At 37.2% G+C, this 25,632-nt stretch overlaps 1 protein-coding gene across 4 annotated transcripts in view; it reads left to right on the plus strand.

Annotated features, from left to right (window-relative positions):
* Positions 1 to 25,632, plus strand: part of LOC137406655 (phospholipid-transporting ATPase VA-like) — a 129,846-nt gene that overhangs the window by 45,912 nt on the left and 58,302 nt on the right. For all 4 annotated transcript variants that reach the window (XR_010979932.1, XM_068093260.1, XM_068093261.1 and 1 more), the window contains 3 exons: positions 6,066 to 6,215; positions 18,779 to 18,902; positions 19,084 to 19,271. Coding sequence is in view for 3 of the 4 variants with exons in the window: in XM_068093260.1 (XP_067949361.1) it covers positions 6,066 to 6,215; positions 18,779 to 18,902; positions 19,084 to 19,271 (462 nt within the window). In the remaining variant the exon portion in view is untranslated. The remainder of the gene's footprint in view (positions 1 to 6,065; positions 6,216 to 18,778; positions 18,903 to 19,083; positions 19,272 to 25,632) is intronic.

A 25,632-nucleotide genomic window follows, 5' to 3' on the forward strand; every position in this document is an offset into this window, starting at 1 on the left:
AGAGGTGACGTTCAAATAGAAGGGTTGTTATATTTTTAAATAGCTCGTCAGAGTTTCAGGAACCTAATTTAACCCTCTTATGAGCGAAGCAAATGTTGTTTATGTTTTGCACTCTTCTTCGAGTGGCGTGACATTACCCTTTTGGATGCAATAAATCTGTTATAACTTACAGCCAGCCTGTCATAGATCTCTATATAAATATGCATGGAAAGTTGAGAACTATCTCTACTAGTTCATATCTATTGTTTGCAATTAGCTTACGATGATCTTATAGTCTGCGTTGCAATTTGTTGGAATGTTTAATTTGTTAATTCATTCTAAATTTGAAGGTACTTTTTTATTTTCTAACTATATACCTAACAATATTGCTTAAAAGCGCATTGCACTGATTGATATGTTTGCTACAATTTACTGTCAAAACAAGCAATAGGGGAGTCATGAGCATCGATCCATTGTAAGCCGAGTTTAGATAATCGCAATGATGCTATCAAATAATATTTGCCAGAAACCTGCAAATTTATAAGCTATATAATAATAAAAACTAGAAATTCTCCTGTCATACAGCCCACATTCAAAGTGAAAGTGGAAAAAATAAAGGTTAGTGCTGGTTGTTAAAAAAGTAGTTGTCAGCAGGAATTGACAGAGTATAGTGTAAATGAGAGTCGTTTGAGATTATATAAAATAAATTTAAGGGAGCACGACTTCAAAGAGGAAATTCTGGTAATCTAGGAATTTGACAGGGGAACTTGTTGGCACGTATGACATAGTTGCATTTGTGCATTGTATGTAATGAAATGTTTCTCATTACATCCAATACATGTGAGCTGTGATATGTTGTTCCCAAGTCTGCCTAGAAAGTTGTTACGCAGTTCTTGAAAATCAGGACAATCTAAAGATTGAAAATGAGGAATGTGATGAAGGGGGGCCGCATTGGAAGGAGCAATATCGTTTTGTGCAATATTTTCATGGTCAATGATGTCCATAAAATCATGATCATCTTCTGGAAACAAAGGGGCTGCCAAGTCCATGTCATTTACATCGCCTTCAACATCTACTAAAGAATTCTCTGAATCAGATGAGTTGTTGTTATTAATTTGAGTAGCGTGTTGTTGAACATTAGCTTTTGATGTTGATGGCTGCTGTGAGGACCTTCTATTTATCTTTCTATTGAGCTGTAATAATTGAGAGACACGTGGATGGCCACTGCGTCGGCCACAACGTGGTGTTCTGAGAAATTGTATGTCCATGGTAGTTGTCAAGCTGTTTTGAAATTAAATTCAAAAAGTCAATTATGCAAAACAAAAGGTTGCAAAAAAATCACACCTAATTTACTACTATCTCAAACCTATGTTTTACAACAATAAAATAAATATTAATTAAAGCTGTAGGCCTAACCTACTGTAAGGTATGTAATTTAATAACAGCATTAAGGAAATATGTTTATTATATCTCTGAAATGCAATATTAGAAGTAAAATGGCAAACTGCTGTGTAATATACACAGTTTGAAAGTTGGTTGTGTTGAATGTAGAATCGTTTTGATAGCGATCTTTAACAGAAAGCAAGTATGAGCGTTCACACGTCTGGAGGTTTTCTGCAAACTGGAGCAAAATAAAAAAAATGTTCTCGTCATAAAGGGCATTGTAGTTCGGCCCTAGCTTGTACATAAGATGTAAAGAATTTTGGCTAACGTTTTAAATAATTTAATGAAACCTTCGGTAATTGGACAAAAAACATATGCTGATAAACTGTGTACCACAATTTCGTACCTTTAAATCGGTCTACGTCTCAAAGGGTCTACGTTTATTACAGAAACCTTCGGATTAATAAATTCGAATAATTATTCTTATAATTAAATCTTATAATAATTTTATAAAATCGAATAATTATTCTTATAATTAAATATTTTTGCAAGGTACTAAAAACGGAAAAATATAAGAGACCTTCGGCAATTAGACAATGTTATAGACCGGTGAAATGGGCACGTTTTTCTCGTGAAATTCGCACTGCTTAATAGTTCTACTATCTGTCGCACGGCTTTATTGGCATATCGATGGCCGGTCTTAATTTTGATTGAAAAAAGCTTGTCAAGTTTTTCTTTTGCAATTTTGCGCCAAATTAATCTGTCTATTTGTGTATAATCGGATCGGATGGGTAAGGTTTAGGATATTGTCTACAAATAATAAAGACTTAGTAACATATTTAAATAGGTTTATATGTGTTTTGTATCATTATTATACTTGAACGACTCCATTGAAAAATGGTTAAATTTGTTGATGAGATTTCGGTACAAGGGTTTGCGACGGTGTTGATGAATAATTTTCGTGAGTTGTGTGCACATATGCAATTATCACTAGAAATTCCCCTGTCGTACAAACATGAAAATAAGCATTTTTGGCCATTAAATTATGCTGAAACATTATAGGTTGGGTGAAATGATAAATGAGAATCAAAGTAGTATACCAAGTACAATTTAAATGATGAAGCGGAACATTAAAAAATGGTACTCCTGTTAGGTTGTTGGATGTCGAGCGGTGGGCGACTGACGCTTATCGTCTAGCTTAAATGTTATATGCTGTGACTGGTGCTTTACATAGGTTTAACGGTAACACGTTGTAATTTATTGCTTGCCCTTTATCTAGTAAACCAAACGTCTGCTACTCAAAATAGTTCTCTTACTGCAGTTCCTGTAGTAGTAAGGCTGCGCCGTACATGGTTGCACACAGAATGTATACTTCTATACTTTTTTTTAACATGATATGAAATAATATATACTAGAAATTCCACTGTCATACAGCCCACGACCAAAGTGATATTGGAAAAGAAAGGGTACTGATGGTTGAGAAATGCAATATTAGCAGTCAAATGATACTGCAGTGCAATAGGATAACTGCAATGGTAGCTGTAATGTACTGGGTGTGGGTGTTATTATGTACAACAAACAGCAATTAATGAAAGGAAAAGATTATATGTTTATATCTCTCCTCCTGCAATAGGAGAAATGCAATATTAGAAGTAAAATGCACTGATATTATTAGAATAACCAATATTATTAATATAGTAATAGAGTGATAATAGAAAATCAATGCACAATTTTGTTTACATTTCAAAACGTCATAGCTAACAATATCAAGAAGTTGTAATATTTACATGTAAATAGATTTTTAGAAAATCTATTTAACAAAACTTTAGAAATAATAATAACAGTAACATATTGCCCAACATCGGTCACTATATATCTCGATCTTGTAAATTCGAATGCTTATTCTTATAATTAAATCTTATAAAATCGAATAATTATTCTTATAATTAAATATTGTAATAATCTCATAAGAATTGTTAGAAAAAATATCGTCGTCATTTCCTTTACTTTCACTGCTTTGGGCATCAGTTGGAGTACCAAAGTACTCATGAGTGTCCAAAATGTCAGCTACTTTGAAATCGGCTAAAAACGATTATTTTTCAGTACTTCCACATTAATTACAGAAACTTTCGGCAATTGGACAATGTCATACACTGGTGAAAGGTGCATGTTTTTTTCGTGAAATGCGCACGTTTTTTTTTCGTGAAATGCGCACGACTTATTAGTTCTATTCCCTGTCGCTCGGCGTTTCGTTGGCCGGTCTTAATTTTGATAAAAATAAGGCTTCACAAGTTTTAATAACGACTTTAGGCCGAATTAATCTGTCTATTTATGTACAATCCCATCAGATGGGTAAGGTTTAGGAAATTTTCTACAAATAATAAAGACTTGGTAACATATTTAAATAGGTTTATGTGTTTTGTATTGTTATTATACTTAAAGGTTGACTTGCAACAAAATTCACATTACAGTTATTTGGTATCAAAAGATTCGCCATGTCTTACTCTGTTGTGTTGTAGGTGCCAAATGTGTGGAAATGTGATTACAAGCTCTTAAAAGCTCAAAAACGAAAAGCCGCCGTAGATTGGAATCTATTTATTTCTCTGATGTAGCCACAAAATTTTGTTATCGTCTTGTCACGTATGTATGTTCTCACATGAATTGAAAGGCCAATACAAAGCTCAATATAAAACATATCGTAGTACTAGTTTATGACAAACACTTCGGGTTTTACCGAAGACCCCGTATCAAATATAGATGCTCGCTACTTTACAGTTTTGTTTCGGCCTGGTCTAATCGGCAAGTCGTAATCTGATCATGTGGCCCAATACTTCGCAAATAATTTCTGCAGCACTTTTCGATTATCACAAGTGACCAATAGGCTCGTCATGATTATCAGACAATGATATGTACTCCTTCAAGCTAAGGCTAAAAAATTAAACGAATTTTTACGGTAAGTTATAAGATATCACTGCTAAAAGTGACAGCATTACGGTGACAATAAAACAGACGCATAAGAACAATAGACATAGTTTTGTTGAATGCGTGAAGTATATTTGTGAAAATATTTCGACGAATAAGGTTGCAAGAAAATGTAAACAGAAACCATCTTTCACAACTACATTACATTTGAGCCGTTTTGGAAAGGGAATCCAAACTATGGCGGTCTCGTTTAGCTGCGATTTTCTGTTTGTTTTTGAGCTTTTAAGAGCTTGTAATCACCTTTCCACATATTTGGCACCTACAACACAACAGAGTAAGACACGGTGAATATTTTCATATCAAATAACTGTAATGTGAATTTTGTTGCAAGTCAACCTTTCAATGACTCCATTGAAAAATGGTTAAAGTTGTTGATGAGATTTCGGTACAAGGGTTTGCAAGGGCTGTTGATGAATAGTTTTCGTGAGTTGTGTGCACATGAATTTATTATAAATCCCCCAAACAATCGCTTCGGTCTTGTTTGGCTGTGGGATTATTAATAGATGTAACTCAGTCATTATTAGCATCTTTTTGTCAACACTTTTCTATTGATAACTTTCTACTATGGGTTCCTACTGATCATTTTCTACTATGGGTTAATAAAGATCACTTTCTATTATGGGTTCCTACTGATCATTTTCTACTATGGGTTAATAAAGATCACTTTCTATTATGGGTTCCTACTGATCATTTTCTACTATGGGTTAATAAAGATCACTTTCTATTATGGGTTTCTACTGATCATTTTCTACTATGGGTTAATAAAGATCACTTTCTACTATGGGTTAATAAAGATCACTTTCTATTATGGGTTCCTACTGATCATTTTCTACTATGGGTTAATAAAGATCACTTTCTATTATGGGTTAATAAAGATAACTTTCTATTATGGGTTCCTACTGATCATTTTCTACTATGGGTTAATAAAGATCACTTTCTACTATGGGTTAATAAAGATCACTTTCTATTATGGGTTTCTACTGATCATTTTCTACTATGGGTTAATAAAGATCACTTTCTACTATGGGTTAATAAAGATCACTTTCTATTATGGGTTCCTACTGATCATTTTCTACTATGGGTTAATAAAGATCACTTTCTACTATGGGTTAATAAAGATCACTTTCTACTATGGGTTAATAAAGATCACTTTCTATTATGGGTTCCTACTGATCATTTTCTATTATGGCTAATAAAGATCACTTTCTATTATGGGTTCCTACTGATCATTTTCTACTATGGGTTAATAAAGATCACTTTCTATTATGGGTTCCTAAAGATCAAAGGATGTCAAAATGGATGTCAAATAGATTAGGCTTTCAATTAAAGGAGGGCGCTCTATTTTTCAACCCTTTTTTATTATAGTGGCAGTCAAATAACGTTTGCATTCTAATAAAGGTGGCATTCAAATAGATGTTTTACGGTAATTATTCTTCTGAGTAACTATTCTATGCAATTGACATTGTATGTCTATGTATGTCTATTGTATGTCAATTGTATGTCTATGAACTTGCTCCATATTAGGTATTGTTATTTACCAGCACTTGAACATATGTTCATCTTCATCTGCACATACACACAAGTTTTCATGCAGATAAATAGCAATGTCTAATCTGACGTGCTTTCATACACATGCGGTGTATATGTATACACATGCGGTGTATATATGTATATACGTGCATATACGTGTATAGCGAATATACGCCTACTTGTCCCTGTAGGTAATGATACCCCTCTCTCTCTATGCCACTCTCGAGATAGTCAAGTCATGTCAGGTGTACTTCATTCACAATGACAGAGAGATGTACTTCGCTGAAAAAGGCATCACTCCTGTATGTCGAGCACTCAATATCACTGAAGATCTTGGTCAGGTAGGGTAATAAACAAAAAGGGAGATGGATCATTACTTTATATAAATAACTAGGTGAGTGCTCCGGGTTATTTGGGTAATAAACACTAAAAATAAATAGTAATTGTATCAATCTAATATGTTCTACTCTAAGTAATTTCTTGTATAACTTTGAGGTCTGATACTTTGAAGTATATGAAAAATTTCATGAAAATACAGAGGTCGACGGCTTTAATGTTGCTCCGCCCATAGGAGAGTGAAAAATATTAGCATCGCTTCACCTGTAAAAGGGGTAAATTTGTGTTCCCAATATTCTGACCAGTCTGTCACTAAACTAAAGCGCCACCCTTTATTTGAACGCCACATCCAATAGATTGCCATTATAAAGCCTGGTTCCCATATATGTCGCAAAACACCGGCGAGAGCACCACAGGCTATTTGCCGTGAAATGGGAACCTACACGCCGAGGACCGCTGGTAGTTGCCGGTGGCAACGCAATAGTTTAGCGCTGTTCTAATTTTGCAAAAGGCCGCAGGCAAAACCTTCCCGAAATGCACTGTACAGGTGAAGGTCACCATTATAGAAACAGCATGGTGAGCGGACATTTTATTTGATTACGCGATTGTGTTCAGCGATGTAGCTTTATATGTGAACAGATACCGGCGAGCCTAGCGTCGCAAACGTTTTGCTGCGCAAGTTACCACCGGAGTCTCGCAATCGATATAGGAACCAGGCTCGAGGAAGGGTTGAAAAATACAGCACCATGACATTCAAATAGTGGCTTTACGGTAAGCGCTGGTGTACCATGTATAAGAAAGGTACTGATAAATAACCAATTGCGGTCATCACAGGAAAATAAACCACTATTTGTTGTTGTCATCCTATTTTTAACAATAGTAACAAATGAGATATTTTGTTTGTATACAGCTACCAAAAGTGACTAGAGATGCTATAACTGCTATTTACACCCCTAGTCAGCTAGTAGTGTCCACAAGGAATAAGTGCTTCTTACTAGTTAGCACACCAGCTTAAAATTGAAAACTTGCTGTCATATGCTATGAATGTGCACCCGAGCTTGTGACAATATCTGTAACTACAGTTGCGTTGGTATGAACCGGCATACGAACCGGCCTAGCTTACTGTCAGCTGTGTGAGGAGGTGAAACACGCCGAGTGCAGGAGCATCAAAAAGTAATAATTTTTTCATATTCTAATTTATGTTCAAACTAAATTCAGATTAGTTTCCTTTGGTCCACATTTTTCCTTTCGGTTGTTCAAACCATTACGACTTACAATGCTCATCCTCCTTAATATTTTACACAAGCACATATAGACAAAGGTTGGGCTCGTTTCCAATTTCTAGTCTAGCTAAAAAAGGGAGATGTTGCATTAAGTTCGTTTATAGTTCTGTAAAGTTGATAGCTACCCAACTAAAAATTGGATAGCGATAAACCACTGCTTTTTAAAATATTGTCATAGCTGTATAATTGCTTGACCACTGCATGTTACGGGCTTACGTGCCATAATCACCGGGTTTCGATGCGTCGAATGGATTCGACGTTGACCTGTGCTGACGAACTCGCACCCTGTCGTTTCAACGATTAGTAGTTGCACTTCATTGATTTTTCAAGACTAGCGATGTACTCCTCAAAACCGAACTTGTTACAGTTGACTCACTTTCGGATCACAACCACTTTTCAGTTCACTCTTCGTACACTTGTTGCACTAAGTCAGCCAGGATACCTGATCAGAATTTTTTTTATTATTAATGGTATTAATATCCCTTTATATTACAAAACAGCAACATAATTCATTACTTGCTGTACAGTTATTATTTCAAAGGTCACGTGAATGACAAGCGCTTTTTTGTAAAGAAACCTTTTCTATGCTAAAAGAGTTCAGCCTAGGAAAAGGTCAGCACCAGTTCAGTAGGATTCTGTACAATTGGTAGGTTCAGTTATTTAATAAATAAGGTGGTAAAACAATAAAAAAGTAGTTATCTCATCACTGTCATATGAGCACCTATCGCTGGCAATAGTAGCTAGCATATACCTGCATGGTAGTGTGATGAAGTGCGCTACATTAAATTACCTCTACTGGGGAGCGCTTAACTGGATATCACTTGAATCTAACTGCATTGAGCGTTTCTGTGACATGGGATAGGCCATAGTTGTCTCACTTTGAATGCAATCACCCAAATTTTGCGGAGCAAAATGGCGTCGGATCCATTCAGATTTTACTGTTTCTATGATTCGGATTGGAAGAAACTCTTGAGTCCATACGAAGCATGGAAACCCAGTAAATGTAAATCACCGAGAGAAGTGATCTTTGACAAGAAAGCATTCACAAATATAGCGATAGTAGAATATGCTTTGCAAGCTAATATTAGATTTATCTTTAATAAGACTTAACAAAGCATTGCAGATATAAGAATAATATTTTAGTATTAAAATATTAGTGCATTAAATACAGTAGCTCAGATATTTCAGCTATTCTTATGGTAGCTGGCTTACTCAGCAAATGACAAGAAACGTGCTTCTGATGCTTGTGTGCAAGCTTCTTTTATCAGTGGTTAGTAGTTACTAGTTACCCTAGGACACTTATGTATTCGCGGCATTTAACTTTCGCATTTTCGCGGCAACATACTCTCGCGGAAATTTCATGAGCGAAACTAAACTATCATAACGAACAAGCGAAAACGCGAAATAAAATGCCTTTGTTCATTGATATTCACAATAAAATCGTCATATTAGAAATGCAGGCAAGTTTCGTGTGTGGTTGGCTCATTGGGCAATTTTTGCTAAGCTCATTATAGCTAATAAACCGACTGAGCAGCATGGCAAAACAAATTAAGATAATAAGTTTTTTTGGAAAAGCCTAGACAAATTAGGAAAATGATGATACTAGTTTAGTCATTGAATTTGTAACTGACGAGGATGACAGTCTAATAGGGAAAGTCATAAAATTGGATAATAATTATTGTGGTGATGAATTTTATTACCAACCAAAAGCAATAACAACTTGGAGCCATGGCCACCGTGTGCTATAAATACTTGAATTTTAATATCGGCACCACATAGGTCACTGCGGCAGGGACCTTGACGTCATTGATAGTCCAGGAAACAAATGGCAGCAAGCGATCAAATTGCATTATTGATCTCGCCTACACATTTCTACCTGTGGTTCACAAATAAAAACTACCGTACTTTTCGGACTATTAGCCGCTACTTTTATCTGATGATTTGAGCCATGCGTTTATATAAGGGTGCGGCTAATCTGTGGCTTTTTCTTTAACTGCTAGGGTGCACTGACGGGAATCTCCAATTAGTGCGCTTCTAGCGGCGAAAGAAAATACGAAACAATGCCTCACGGTACTGTCCCGTTAGGTACTAAGTTAAAAAGCATCGGATAATACGAAACGGTGCCGTTCTCCATTGTTTCGTTTTAAAGATGTAGTTGCATCAAATTTAAGTTGATCTTAAAAGAAAGCATGTTTTTTTCTCTATCAGTTGATATGTTGTTTGTTGTGTTACGCGATCGCATTGCCAAGATATTTGAAGATTAAAACCGAAAAAATCTGATCGCCGTAAAAACGCTCAGGCCACCAAAACGTGCCCAGACTTGCCCAAAATGATGTCACGCGTTTGGCAACCTGTCTCTATCTCTCGTATTCACATCGGGTATTTGCGATAAAAGTCTAGTCTTACGCGGCTCTATTGGCATATATCTTATTTTGTATTTGCTCATGTTGGCTAGAATAAAATTTTAAATCCTGCTACAGATGCATTATTATGAATGTTTCAAAGGCCTCAAATAACGAAAATTGAAAATTTGTTCTACTCACTTTCTCCAAATGTTGTGTAAACATTTGGGTACCGACTACCAATTCTACCGGTCTACGGTAATTCTGTCAAGTCACTTATTTAGAACGCGGTCTTTGTATCAGCAGTTCTGCAGCTACCCATACAAACGATATACAGCCTCCCATAAGCCCCGCCCACATTATGTCGCCTATTACCTATTGCCTACGTACTAGTTTCTTACTAGTAGCAGTGATATACAGCTGTATACATTGCTGTATATCATTGCTAGTAGTATTCTTACCGAATACTAAATAAGGGAAATAAGCAAGCCCCTCTTTGAAAAGAATATAGACAGGAATAGAGTTTTAAGGATGAGAAGTCTGCTGCAAACTGGATTTGAACTCACATTCTCCAGTTCTGCGGACACCCATATACCATATCCGATTCACTACAATATTCTGCAAATCATGTTTTGCATTATCTTCAACAATATTATTTTATTATATAATTTTTACAAGCAAAAATATTTTCATCTCGGCATAAAGCTTTTATTAAAAATATTCATCAAGTCGTGGCCACTCACATAGTATTAGCTGATAAAATAAGACAAATTCATCTACTACAACAAATTCAAACAAAACATCATTCAGCACGCATTCAAGTCTCGCTTTCTCCTTTATGGCAGTTTCCACACTGACAAAGCTTCTTCGGCTGGTGGGACGACATAAACATTCTGTAATCAGTAAAACAAGTAAATGTAAACAAAGTAGATGCAATAAATATGTCATTCATAGATATGTCATTCTAAAGCGTATCTATTGACAGCTTCCAAATTGGGAGTTAAATAGATCGCGAGTGTAATTTTAAAAACGAATAAACATTTAATAAAGGCACAAGTACGCCAAGCCAACGATTCGAAGCTTTGGTTCTGGAAATTAAAGATTTGCAATGATCAATCGATTTTACCCACTTCCTACGAGTGAAAATAATTTGTAATCATGACTCTAATTTACCAAAGAAAATTCGAAAAAAATATTATAGCTAGGTAAAACGGCAGATAAGCTATGAAACGATGATTGGAGATAGCAAAGAATTATCATTTTATTAATTAGTATATGTATTTATGACTATAAAAAATATTACATTTACTCAAGTATAGAAGACTCTAAGGTAATTTACCTCCATTCTGTCTTCTTCTGCAACAAAACGCTGCTGACGCCTGTCAGCTTTGGCCATAGGCTGTCTACTCTAATCTTTTACTAAAAGTTGCTCAGATAACTCTGAGTAGCGGTCGCTCGAACTTGAAGCCATTTTAAAACTATGTATAGCTTAGTAATTGTTGAAACGCGTTGAATCAGTAACGAGGATGAATTCTCTAATGAGGAGAATCTTCGAGATCACAGACAACGCGTTTTACGAGTGATAACATTTATTACGGCCTATATAAAAATTTCGCACGCATGATTGGCTAACGAATCGACCTCATATTTATTGCTCGTGGTTTCGTTTCAGATACCTTGCTTGTGACGTCACGAAATAGGCACCCGCTGGAACGTGAGCTTTTTAAAAGAGGGCCTCATTCAAACGCATATATCTCTGGACAGGGTTGGTCTACAAAGACAAAAATGGCATCAAATTGTAGCTGATCTTTTAGCCTTTTATGGGTCCTAATTGACTTTTTTGACGCAACTACATCTTTAAACGGGAAATTTGCTGCCACGTTAAAAAGCACAGTCCTTAGTTCTGCGGCCTATTCAAAGGTGCGGCTTATGTATTGTTTTATTATCGTTTATTGGAAAATAAAGCATATGCAGCTTATATAGAGGTGCGTTTTATAGTCCGAAAAGTCCCAAATTGAAAAATATTTTGTACCAGTGAACTGGACCTGAGGAATCTAATGATGTTTGTTCCACTGCATTTATTTTCACATCACTATATTTTCGCACTCATCAGAGCTGCAAAATTAAGTTGCAGCGAAATTTTACTCTGTATGCTACTCACGAAACTAAATACTAGCGAAATATAAGTGTCTTAGGATACCATGATGAAATCACCCAGGCTTGAAATAATATCTCATACAGTCATACTTCGACTTACGAGTGCCCCAATATACCAGAAACACGAGATACGAGCCAGCTTTTAAGCAAGCTTTAGCACTAACATACGTGCCTCTTCTTGTGATCCGAGCAAGCGAGTCAGTGGTCAAGTATGTCAAAGGTGTCTTATGAGAACAGTATCACTCTGTATTTTTTAACTGCTCGGGTTATACTTTTGCAATGTGTTTTTTGTGCGCGTTTATCAATGCAAAATTGAAGATGTGATTGCGCCAAATTTTACTTGCTCTTAACAGAAAGTATTGATGTTTTTCTATTATTTGAGAAAAACGTTTGTTGTTTTAGGCGATCTCACTGTCAAGTTATTTGACAATTAAAATCGACAAAAAAAGAACGGGATGAAAACGCTCAGAAAAAAAGTTCTGTTCAGACTTGCCCAAAATGATGTATATATATAGTGAAACGGACGTCTCTATCTCTCATTATTACATCGGCTATTGCGATAAAAGTCTCGTCTATTGGCATATATATATTTTATTTTGTATTTACTCATGATTACTAGAATGAAATGTTAAATCTAACTACAGATACATTATTATAAATGTTTCAAACGCATCAAATGATGATAAATAAAAAAATTTTATCCTATCATTTAGTTTTCTCTAAATGCTGTGTAAACATCCGAGTACTGACTACGATTCTGCCGGTCTATGGTAATTAGGTCGTCCAGTTAACCTATTTCATCACGGCCTTTGTATCAGCTAAGTTCTCAGTTGCTACCCACACCAGAAACAAATTACGAGATAAAATAAGCAAGCCGCATCTTTGAAAAGAATATGTTCGAATATATGGCGAAACCACCTGCATCTCTAAAAAATTTATGTATAGTCAACGTTATCTAGTCATTATTAGTATCAATTTGGCAAAAAGAAATTTACTGGTCACATTTGATTAGTTGATTCAAGTACAAAACAAATGGTTTTATGTGTTGACCGAAATAGTGAACGCAAAACAACGGCAAATTTCTTTGAAATCAATTAACCCACCGTTTCTGGCAAAGGGTTAATAAAGCCATTCATGCACCTGGTTGGCGATTATGGACTCACCTGTTTTCACTTAGTAGCGAGGAGCATAAATTTTGAGCTTTTAATACTTGGTCCGTTGGAATTGAGTTGCAAAAGCTCTGCAAAAGTACTTGTCAATACAGCTTTGATTACACTTCATAAATCCTTCTATTAGACAAGGTTTTGGTACAGCTGGCAATGGCACTATAATGTATTCAATACATTCTGCAAATCATGCTTTGCGTTATCTTCAGCATTATTATTTTATTATCCCTCGACCAAACGAGCGGAGCGATGTTTGAGAGTTTTTATGAGAAATGCATGTGCACATAACTTACGAAAATTATTCATCAACAATGTCGCAAACCATTGTTTTAAAATCTCATCAACAAATTTAACCATCGTTTTGTAGAGTCATTAAAGTATAATAATGATACAAAACACATATAAGCCTATTTAAATATGTTACCAAGTCTTTGTAAATTGTCGACAGTATCTTAAAACTTACCCATCTGATCGAATTATACACAAATAGATTAATTTTGCCGAAAATCGCCACAAAACGCTTGAAAAGCTTGGTTTAATAAAAGTTAAGAACGGCCTACGATACGCCCATAAAGCCGTGCGATAGATAGTAAACTATTTAGCTGTGCGCATTTTACGAGAAAACCATGCTCATTTCACCAGTCTATGGCATTGTTTACTTGTAATCGAATTTATCCGAAGGTTTCTGTAATAAACGTAGACCATTTGAGGCACAGACCGATTTACAGGTACGAAATTGTGGTACACAGTTTATCAGCCTATGTTTTTTGTCCAATCACCGAAGGTTTCATTGAATTATTTAAAACGTTAGCCAAAATTCTTTACAACTTATGTACAAGCTAGGGCCGAACTACAATGCCCCTTTATGATGCGGTTATTTTTTGATTATTTGAACTACAATGCCCCTTTATGACGAGAACATTTTTTTGATTATTTGATTGATGATATTTTTCTAACGATTCTTATAAGATTATTACAATATTTAATTGTAAGAATAATTATTTGATTTTATAAGATTATTATGAGATTTAGTTATAAGAATAATCATTCGAATTTACAAGATCGAAGTATATAGTGGCCGATGGTGTGCAATATGTTACTGTTACTATTTTTCTAAAGATTTTGTTGATGATACTGCGGCTGTGCCCAATATCACGGTACTGCCAAGCCGTTTTTAATATTTGCAAAAATAAGTAATAGGCCTACATTTTCTTATAGGTATACATCTATTTCTATGACAACCAGCTAAAATATGTTTAAATAAATATCACAACTTCTTGATATATTGGTTGCTATGACCAATATACAGCCCCCCCCCCAGCATGTGTATATTATACAGCAGTTTGCCATTTTACTTCTAGTATTGCATTTCTCCTATTGCAGGGGAGAGATATAAACACATAATCTTTTCCTTTCATTATTGCTGTTTGTTGTACATAACACCCAGTAAATTGCAGCTACCATTGCAGTTATCCTATTGCACTGCAGTGCCACTTGACTGCTAATATTGCATTTCTCAACCATCAGTACCCTTGCTTTTTTCCAATATCACTTTGGTCATAGGCTGTATGACAGGGAAATTTCTAGTATAATTTTCACAAGCCAAAAAATTTTCATTTCGGCAAAAAGTTTTTATTAAAATCATCCCTCCAAGTTGTCGCCACTCACATAGTTTCAGCTCATATATTAGGACACATTACTCTACTGCAGTCAACTCAAACTTTGTATGTATCTGGGAAACAGAAGGCCACATTTCATGGTTTGTGCAGCCCACAATCATATCTCTCTTTCCCGTGTATGACAGTTTCCATACTGACACCACTGCTCCACTGGTAGTGCCATATAAACATCCTGTAATCAATAAAGCATATGTAATAAATATATGTCATTCATCGATATGTTGTTCTAACGTGTATCTACTGAAAGCTTTTAATTTAGGAGTTAGATAAATTGAGTGTAAAATTACAAAATGAACAAATGTTTAACAAAAGCATAAGTAAGCCAAGCCAATGATTCGAAGCTTGATGAGCATTGATCAATCCCCTTCAGGGTTAGAAAAACCATGGTTTTTATGAAAAAACCAGGTTTTTTGGTTTAAACCGGTTTTTATTGTTTTTATAATTTTACTAAGATTTTTGCAGTTTTAAATCTAATTACCATCATTTACTATAGCTGCATAATCGAGTATTGAACATAAATATGTGAAATCATCTGTTAAAGATGGTACTGTGGGAGTTGTTATGGGAAAAAAAAAGAGAGAAAACATTGAAATTTCGGAATGAGTAAATTTTCATCAATCAAACATGATTGATGAAATACAGAGCAAAAATCTTATCACATGAAGTGAATATTTTACATACAGCTCTATGTATACCCTAGGACACTTATGTATTCGCGGCATCTAACTTTCGCGTTTTCGCGGTGTCATCTCGCGAAAGTTTCATGTGCGAAACTAAACTATCATAACAAATGAGCGAAAAAGCGAAACTAAATAGCTTTGTTCATTGATACTGTATAATTGAATTTTATAATGACATTTATTTTAACGTTTTTAACGACCACTATAGCATCGTTAAAATATAAACCGACAAAATAATTTGACTGGCAAAATTTATTACGTTATTATTTTGCAATTATTTAGGATTATTTTCCCATTGGGAATGATTTATAATGATAGGAATTTGATGTCAATGCACATGCATTAGTTAGCGTTATCGTTTGTTGGGGACGTCAATCAATGCAGTGAGCACCGTGTGTTGAAAGAAAATAAGACACATGCACTGACACTCGCAGTACTACACAAGCAGCATGGCTCTGGAAAGGTTTGGATTCACCACTGACACCTCTTCAATAACTTGTAATTTTTTTAGATTTGTTTTGTTTTAAATGATGTGACTGACGAGACGTTTTTAAATTAAAATAGGCAAAACATGACCGCAGTTAATCCCAGTTAATACGCTTAATATCGGCAGTTAATACGCTCAGAAAAAAAAAACATATTTTCATTTTGAGCGTTTTAACAAAGATCAATTTTGCGGATTTTATTTTAAGTTCATTCTTAGGCTTTTACGCTTTCGATGGGACACGGCCAAGCGGGTGATTGATAAAACTGAATCTTTTGCAAACCTTTATAAAAGTCGTTAACAAAAAATATTTTGCCTCTGATGATGATAATAATGATGCCTAAGAACTACTAGAAGTTTATGTTTGTCTCTTTGGCTTGGAATGAAGTGACATTCTACAGCGATAAAAACCGCGTCCATGGCCGTTGGGCAAATAACTTTTCAAATAAATGATGTTGAGGTCGAGTTATCTGAAGCAATTTATGATTGCGTTGGAACTGACCAAACAAATCCGTTTGAGTTGACCTTGTGTTTGAGATGAAATGTTACATTTTATCTGAGGGCGAGTTTTTCGAGTTGGACAGTACTTACCGCAAAAAATTCTCAAAAAGTTGGGGCGGCTCAGCCGGCCAGCTGCCCCAGTGAAAACTGGCCTGTTGATAGTCCAAGAAACAAATGGCAGCAAGCGATCAAATTGCATTATCGACCTTGCCCACATCATTCTACCTGCGGTTCACAATTACAAACTAGTCGCAAATTGAATTTTTTTATCGGTGAACCGAACCTGAGGAATATAATTATGTTTGTTCCACTGCATTTATTTTCACATCACTATATTTTCGCACTCATCAGAGCTGCGAAATTAAGTTGCTTCGAAATTTTACTCTGTGAGCTACTCACGAAACTAAATACTAGCGAAATATAAGTGTCCTAGGGTAAGCAGGAATTTTAATCCAAGTGATTAGTCGTGTGGTACTGTAGAGCAGAGCATAATGCAGATGCATCGCTACTGTTTGGAGCAGTGGCAGATGACTCAACTTCTATCACCCGAATACCAGCATCACTGTCTAAGTTGGTGTTTTCAGTTTGATATTTTGCTAAGTGGGCTTTAAGCCTATCTGCGTGACCTCGCGGTACGACAGCACACCTATTGCATTTGGCCTTAAAACGTTTGCCCTTTGTAGTTCGAGTGAAAAACTGCCAAACGGGATCCTGTTTGCGAGGCGTGTTGGAAATTTGGGACACAACTTTAACTTTTCAAAACACAAAAAACTTGATAAACTGAATTTTAACAATCCAACTACAGACGATTCCCAACCTACGAATGAGTTACATTCCAAACGATTGTTCGTAAGGTGAATTTGTTCGTAAGTTGCTTCAGTGCTATATTTTGTATTATAATTTATGTTTAAGGCCTATATAAGTATATTGAAGGTTTATGTAAGTATGTTTAAGGCTTGTATAAGTAATCTGTATTGGTTTGTACTGAAAAAAATATTTAATAAAATGGAGATAATACTTTGGTGGACGCCGGGCCATGACACAGCATTTCTTATTTATTGTATTGTATGTTTTGTCCTTCTTATTATATTGTTGTTTTAATCGTTATGCTATCACTTATCATTGTTCTCTTATTTTTTGTATGTGTTGTCCGCTTATTATATCGTTGTTTCACTTGTTATGCTATTGTTATATCTGATATACCGTCATAACACTATCACTTGTCGTCACTTAGATTGTTGTCATACCAACACGCTAGCGGTCCTATTTATTCACCTTGTTAGCCGGTGTTCTTACCGTTAGCCGGAACGGTTGATATTATTGTATATAAATGAGTGCACTCATTTAGTTGAGCAGAGCAGATAGCCATACGCTCCTCGGCTAGTGAAACTTCCTTCGCTAATTAAAAGCTGAATGAAACTACACGCACTCTCTTCTCCTTATTTATTAGTAGAGATCGTGTCAAGTAAAAGCTGGCAAATCTCTTTACAATATGTATGTAAAGTTCAAACAAAGTTCAAACAAGTAATTCGAAAGTTATTCGAGTTTCGAACAACGGTACATGCGTTCGTATGTACCGTTGTTCGTAACTCGAATGTTCGTAAGTAGGGAACCGTCTGTACTGTACTTTGGCTTGTGCCCAATAAATGAAATATTAGTCAGCAAACTTGAAGCTTTTGCCTAGATGGATTTTATTGTTTTAATTTCTAATTATAAGTAATCCTTTATCACTGGCCAGACTTGAGAAAGTGTTCATTTATTATTAGAGACGATTATTGGATTAGTATATTTTGCATGGTTTTTATATTTCATCATTAAAGAGATCATTATATCACTTGATAAAACCAATTGAAAATGAAATTCACAAATTCGTTGTTGCACTAGGATTTCATGTAGTTTCAACTTGAGCTTTGCCATCAATTCACTACTGTGTCCTAAATAAACTTCCACAGCTGATAATTACATATAATTGCATTTCTATTGCACATGAACCACTCGGAGCTTAAAATATTATGTTTTTCACAAAAAATAATGAAAAAACCATAAAAACCGGTTTTTTTGGCTGGTTCAAACTGGGTTTAAACCTCTGAGGTTTAAACCTGATTTAACCAAGGGGTTTAAACCAATGATTTAAACCCCTTGGTTAAATCAGGGTTGGCTAGGTTTAAACCTAGCCAACCTTGATCCACTTTCTTCATTTTCTACAAGTGAGAAGTGAACATAAATTTCGTTCATCTTTCTTTTCTCCAGCAGAACTTTTGAATGACTTGTTACAGGTGCAACACATATTCTCTGATAAAACTGGTACTCTAACAGAGAATAAGATGGTGTTCAAGTCATGCTGCATCGGCCGCATGCTGTTTATGGAGGCAGCGAGAAGCAAGTCCGCGAACACTACGGGTGAAGCTTCTAGCTATTGTGTGTTATAGTTGTTCATTCAAAGCCTTATACATTATATCTTTGTCTTGGTGAAGTTCAGCTGTAGAACCAAGACGGGTTGTGTTGTGGTGGGTTGTGTAGATCAGGTCGTGTGGGTCAGGTCACTTTGATCAGGACCCTTAATCTTTGTTTGCTGTTTTAGATGAGGAAACCCATATGGTGATTGATCCTATGTTTGCTGATGCTCATGACACGTCAGTGCTCACCGCTGTTGCCAACAACTACTCTGATGTCCAATTGTCATCTGAGGCAAAATCGGAGGTGTCTGAGTTTCTTGTGCTTTTGGCAACCTGCAATACTGTAGTTGTTTCTTCTCACTCACACAACCTCGTGCGTATATTTTTTTATCTCAATTTCCTTTTCATATTTTATTCTTTTATTTGGAATCTATTAAACTACAGGGGGTCCTTGACTTGCACCATAGATCCGCTCTTAAACCATGGTGTATGTCAAATTTCTGTGTAAGTCGAAACACTATAAATAATGTACTCTAAATGCCCTGTACTGTAAAGTATTGTACATTGTTTTATTGAAATGCATCAAATGACATAACAAAGTATTAATTAAAAGAAATAAACTCCTTATCACATGAAGTAAATATTATTTTTTTAAAAAGAACAGTTTCTCGCCTTATTCCTAAGCTTGACGAGCACACCCGAAGAGATGTTGCTGGGGATGGAGAGACCGGTTTATTGTGGAGATGTTGCCGGAGAAACTGGGGCAAGTGAGTCAGGATTCTTTGGAAGGGAGACAGATGATGGTGGTGAAGCTGGGAGAGGCGAGTCTAGAGGTGAAGGAGAACCTATAGGTGGTGGCGAAGAACCTGGGGCAGGTGAAAATGGAGAAGCAGAACTTACAGGAGGTGGTGGAGAAGCTGGAGATTCAATAGAAGCAGCTGAAGTGGATGGCAAAGGCTCTGTAGTAGAGGGTGCAGGTCTCTCTACTATCTCAAAATGCCTATCCAGGTTAGACTGGACAGACAGGATCCTCTTCTCATCCAAGATTTTCTTGCAACACTGCAGTAAGTCCATGATGCCTCTGGAAACCTTAGTGAACCTGTCCATGTTAGGATTCTGAGTCTCAAAAGTTGCCAATGCTTGCTGTATCTCAGCAAAGCCTTTTGACAAGCCCTCCCTAGTGAAAGCCGTAGGCTCCTGGGTGCGGGTTTCTTCTTTTTCTATGATCTGGTTCTCCATATGCATCAAGTCTTCCTCAGATAACTCCTTTCCATGAGATTCCAGCAACAGTCATCATCAGCTTTGATTTCCAGATGAATTTCTTTACTCAGTGCTACAATGTTCTTAACAACATGGTCAACTGTGTCTTCAAACCCATGAAACCCTTCACAAATTGAGGACAAAATTTTCCAAACCCCATTCATGTTATGTTCAGCTATGTTCTTAACTGCATCGAGGATGTTGTAGGACTTTCAAAAGTCCTTCAGAGTCAAGTGCTTTTGTGTTTCTGCTGCTTGCAATGCCTTAGCAGTTGTCTTTCAGAGGTAGTAGGCCTTGAAAGAAGCTATCACTCCTTGGTTCATGGGTTGTACAAGGGCTGTGGTATTTGGTAGAAGATAAACCACCTTGACATTAAGATTAAAGTCTCACAGCTGGGCAGGGTGTTCAGGGGCATTATCCAGCACCAGCAACACCTTGAAAGGGATACCCTTTTTGGTGCAATATCGCTCAACACAAGGCACAAAATGGTTGGTAAACCAGTCCTCAAACACTTCAAGTGTTACCCATGCCTTCTTATTCGCCTTCCAAATGACTGGGAGTTGACTTTTCCATATGCATTTGAGTGCCTTTTGGATTTTCACCCTGATACACCAACAAAGGCTTCAGTTTGAAATTGCCAGCAGCATTTCTCCCAAGAAACCAAGTCAGCCTCTCCTTGCCTGCTTTATGACCAGGTGCTCACTTGTCCTCCTTAACGATGTATGTGCGGTTAAGCATGCGTTTCCCGAATAAACCGGTCTCATCCACATTAAACACTTGATGAGCAGAATAACCTCCCTCCCTAATTATCTCTGCCAACGCTTTAGGAAACTCACTTGCTGCTTTTACATCCCCACTAGCAGCTTCACCTTGAACTTTAAGGTTATGGTAATTGGCCCAAGCCTTAAATCACATAAACCAACCCCTACTAGCCAAAAACTCTTCACATGCACTTCCTTCCCATTTTCTCTTTTGAACGCTCTAAATAACCTATTTGCTTTATTTGTATCACCATTTGTATACCAGCCCACTGATATACAGCGTTGATTTCGATCCTCTAACCAATGCACTAATAATCTTTCCATTTCCATAATTAATCCGCTACGCTGCTTAGTTATCACTGTTGATTTCATCGGTGCAGATTTTTCAATATGTTCAACTATGTGCTCTTGGTCCCTCAAAATAGTAGTCACAGTAGAATGGTTAAGGCAAAGCGACCAGCCTATGTTCATTGCAGTTTCACTGTTTTTGGAGTGCTTAATAATGTCTATATTCATTTCCATACGTTTGGCTTTTTTTTTTTAAGCACTTCTATCACAAGCATCTGATTTACATTTTGAAGCCATAACGAAGGGTAAAAATTTAAAAGGAATAATAAACACGTGAGAGAACGATGAGACACAACAAATATGGCATACCACTGAAACAAAGTGACGCTATCTTGTTTTAGTATAAAGAATATATACTTACAAATAAAATATACCTATTATATAGTCAAGAGTGCGCACACAATCAACTGCATAGGATGAGGCTTTCTCTTGCTCTGCTTGATCTTGGCTGTCGTGCCTCTTATATTCTGAATAGGATCTGGGTAGTCTCCATTTTCTTCTGGGATCAGCTGGCTGTCTTCTGTCGGCCCGGTAACTGGTCAGTCTCCTTGGGGGCTGGTTGGTAAATTCAGTGCTTGCTGAGTGGCCGGCTGATCATTCTCAAATTTTGCAGCCTGCCGGTCATACTCCCACTCAGCTCGGCTTTTCTTCGATCCGGTAAGGCCGGCCTGAGTTCCACTCAGCTGGGCCGAATCATTCTCTTACCAGCTCAAGCTAGGGCCGAGTTGGCCAAGCCCTGAGTCCAGTCATAGTCTGTTTCGTCTGTCAACTTTTCCATTAGAGGCCACGTAAAGCTTTAATTGACAGTTGTCAAGGGCAGAGTTGTGCTCAGAGTCGGTGCTGCAAAGCCCGGTGCTCTAGGTGGTGTAACTCTCTCGCTGCAGGGTCTCCTGGTCTGGTTGTGCCAGCTGTGTGTTGGTGATGACAGTTGATGCCTTAGTTGCGTTTGGCCAGTGCTGGTTATCCTCTATCAGCTGCTGGGCCCGCCTCTCTTGCTGGTCACATAGTCGCTGGCTGGCTGGCTGACACCAGAATCCGGATGAAGGGGTCTGTGGGGGCTCTGACGGCTGGCTTGCCAAGATCTCCGGTTTCTAGGCCAGCCTCTTGTCCGGTGCTCAGACTGGTCTGCTGTTTTTTCCCTCTTTCTTTCGGGAAGCTCATGCCTGTCCTCCTTGACTGGCTACGCCAAGTGTTCCTTGCTGATTGAGCGGGCTGTGGTCAGGGAGAAGGTACATGTATCCCTAAAGAGGTTCTGGGGCCAGCCTCACTCTCAGGAACTTCTTTCACTTTGGATGGCCTATGTGGTACATCAAGTCTTCTTCACACTGGCCATTTCTGTGATTCCCATTGTGCAGTATCACCTAATCTTTAACAAGGTGCTGCCACATGCAAGGCACACGAAATTGGTGAAATGCTGGAGCATGTGCTGTTGACCATACCGGTGGCTGGTTTCAGCCACAGAGGCCCCATTTGCTTTGTTGGTCCTTTGAGGCATCCTTGGTGTCGTCATCACAGGTAACTTGTGACATGTACCTATCTGTCCTCACAACAGCTTCTAGGGTTGGGGGTTGTCGATTTTGGTGAGCTGTAGCCGTGGAGCCTTGGTAACCGGATGTCCGATGATGGCTGTCTTTTCTGGGATTGGCTTGGTCTCCATACCGACTTGGCTGACTCGAACTGGGGTGAAGGGGTTGGCCTTTTTCACTTCCTTTGAAATAGGCCGCTCTACCATTTGCTCTGACTGAATTTCTGGTTCCTTTTCTGTTATCCTAGCCCCTTTTATATTTTGTTGCTCTACGGTAATCTGGGCTCATCCGAGCTAGTCCGTACAGGCGCCATATGGTTTCATCCAACCTTAACTCTGGTTGGAGAACTGTCCCTGCCGTTCTATCAGACATGTGTGGTTTGGCCATGCTTTTATGACCTGGTATGGTTTCACGGATCTGGCTTACAGCTCAAGGTTGTCTCTGCCGCTGCTTGTTGAGCATCGAAACCCAGTCTCCAGGGGCATAGAGGGGTGGCTCTTCTTGGTCTTCCTGCCAGATCTCTATCTGCCCCTGACAGAACGCTGTCAGCCTCCTCCAGTCTCTTAAATGTTGACTTGCAACTAAAGTCACATTACAGCTACATGTATTTGATATCAAAAAATTCACCATGTCTTAGTCTGTTGTGTTGTAGGTGCCAAATATGTGGAAATATGATTACAAGCTCTTAAAAGCTCAAAACGAAATACCGCTGTATATTGGAATCCGTTTATTTCTCTGACGTAGTCATGACAGTTTGGTTATTATCTTGTCTCAATATAAACTTATCGTAGCACTAGTTTATGACAAACAATTTGGGTTTTACCGAAGACCCTGTATCAAATATAGATGCTCGCTACTTTACAGTTTTGTTTCGGTTTGAACTAATCGTCAAGTCGTAATCTGATCAAATAATTCTTCGCAAATAATTTTTGCAGCACTTTTCAATTATCACAGGTGACCAACAGGCTCATCATGATTATCAGACAATGATATGTACTCTTTCGAAGTAAGGTTAAAAAATTAAAGGAATTTTTACGGTAAGTTATAAGATATCACTGCTAAAAGTGACAGCATTACAATGACGATAAAACAGACGCATAAGAACAATAGACATGGTTTTATTGAATGCGTGAAGTATATTTGTGAAAACATTTCGACAAATAAGGTTGCATGAACCTGTAAACAGAAGCCATCTACCACAACTACGTCACATTTGAGCTGTTTTGGAAAGATAATCCAAGCTACGGCGTCTCATGTGGCTGCGATTAACTGTTTGTTTTTGAGCTTTTAAGAGCTTGTAATCACATTTCCACATATTTGGCACCTACAACACAACAGTAAGACATGGGGAATCTTTTGATATCAAATAACTGTAATGTGAATTTTGTTCTAAGTCAACCCTTAAGCAGCTCTACCACATATTCATGCGTTAAATGGGACACGGTGGTAGGTGCTGGTATTCCAACTTGTCTGGCAGGTGCAGTTCACTACTGAGCATCAGCATGTTGGCTATCTCTTTCATGGCTGAGTGTGATGTACTCTGGTAGGCTCTCAACAGCTGGAGAAGCAGCACGTCCCATTCCTCTCGGCTTCAATTTAGTAGTAGCGCCCCAAGCGAGTCATTTGCTTGAGGGTGCTATAGAGTGGAAGGAGATGTCTCCACGTGCCACAGTTTACCCAGTTCCGCCATCAATTAGATTTAGAACTGTGCTCCCTGGTCTGTGGCGATCTGCTCTGGCAAGTTCATGTACAGTGCACCCTCGAGATACGATTACCCTGATATACGATTTTTTCACCTTACGAAGTCAAACATTGTGATATCTTCACCTCGCTATACGAATTTTATTTCACCATACGAATTTGAGAAAAGTTTCGCCCGAGTTAAAATTTGGCCGAAAATGTGCTCATAACACACGTCGAAATAAAAAAGACCGAAATATAGTTTGCCGAAAACAGTCTTAGAACGTTTAGAAGAGACACGATGATCGACTTCTCTCATGTCCGCTTGGAAAATTTCGTGTAAAATACACAAGCGAGAGCAAATATTCATTTGTAGCGTTATTATAACTTTTACTATAAACTTTTAAGTCAGCATACGTATATAACTACAACTATCTACATTTAATTCGTTATCTATGGAATCTGAGACCGATACAAGCGTTGCAAAACGAAGGAAAAATTATTTCTGTCAACAAAGTTGGAAGTCGTAAATAAGAAGAAGGGACCCGTATTATTAACATTTTCAAGGAATGTGATCGCAACCAATCAGCATTTGCAATTATTATTAAAACAAGAACTCCATTAAAGCAAGTACAAGAAAGAGCTTCTGACTGGAGATTTGAATGAGCTAGGTCATGCACGAGATCAGCATTCAAAAGGAGCAACCATTTAGTAAAGGCGAGGATGTAGAAGATACAGAAAATCTCACATTCGGAGAAATATTTCAAGTGTTTAATTTACTGATGTGGACTGGTACATTAAAACAATGCATGTATAATATATATTATTCATCTCTTGTGTGGCATGTTTTTCATATTTTATTCATTTTATTTGTTTCCTTTTGATTTTATGTTATATTTTCTTGTTTAACCATGTCTTTGCATATGGGCTTGTTATCTTCTATGTGAATACAATTCATCGTATGTATGTAACTCATATAACTACATGTAGCTACTCAAGAGAGTTGACGCATCCACATTACTTCCTGAAACTTGCTAAAGCCCTGTCCCCACCCCCCATAGGGTATAAATGCGTACAAACTTTGTATGTATGGTTACTTTGATTTTTGTGCACATTTCATACAAGACAAACTACTGTACCACATTCTCTGGATCCGCTA

The sequence above is a fragment of the Watersipora subatra genome, chromosome 10, assembly GCF_963576615.1.
Source record: "Watersipora subatra chromosome 10, tzWatSuba1.1, whole genome shotgun sequence".
NCBI classification, from domain to species: Eukaryota; Metazoa; Bryozoa; class Gymnolaemata; order Cheilostomatida; family Watersiporidae; genus Watersipora; species Watersipora subatra.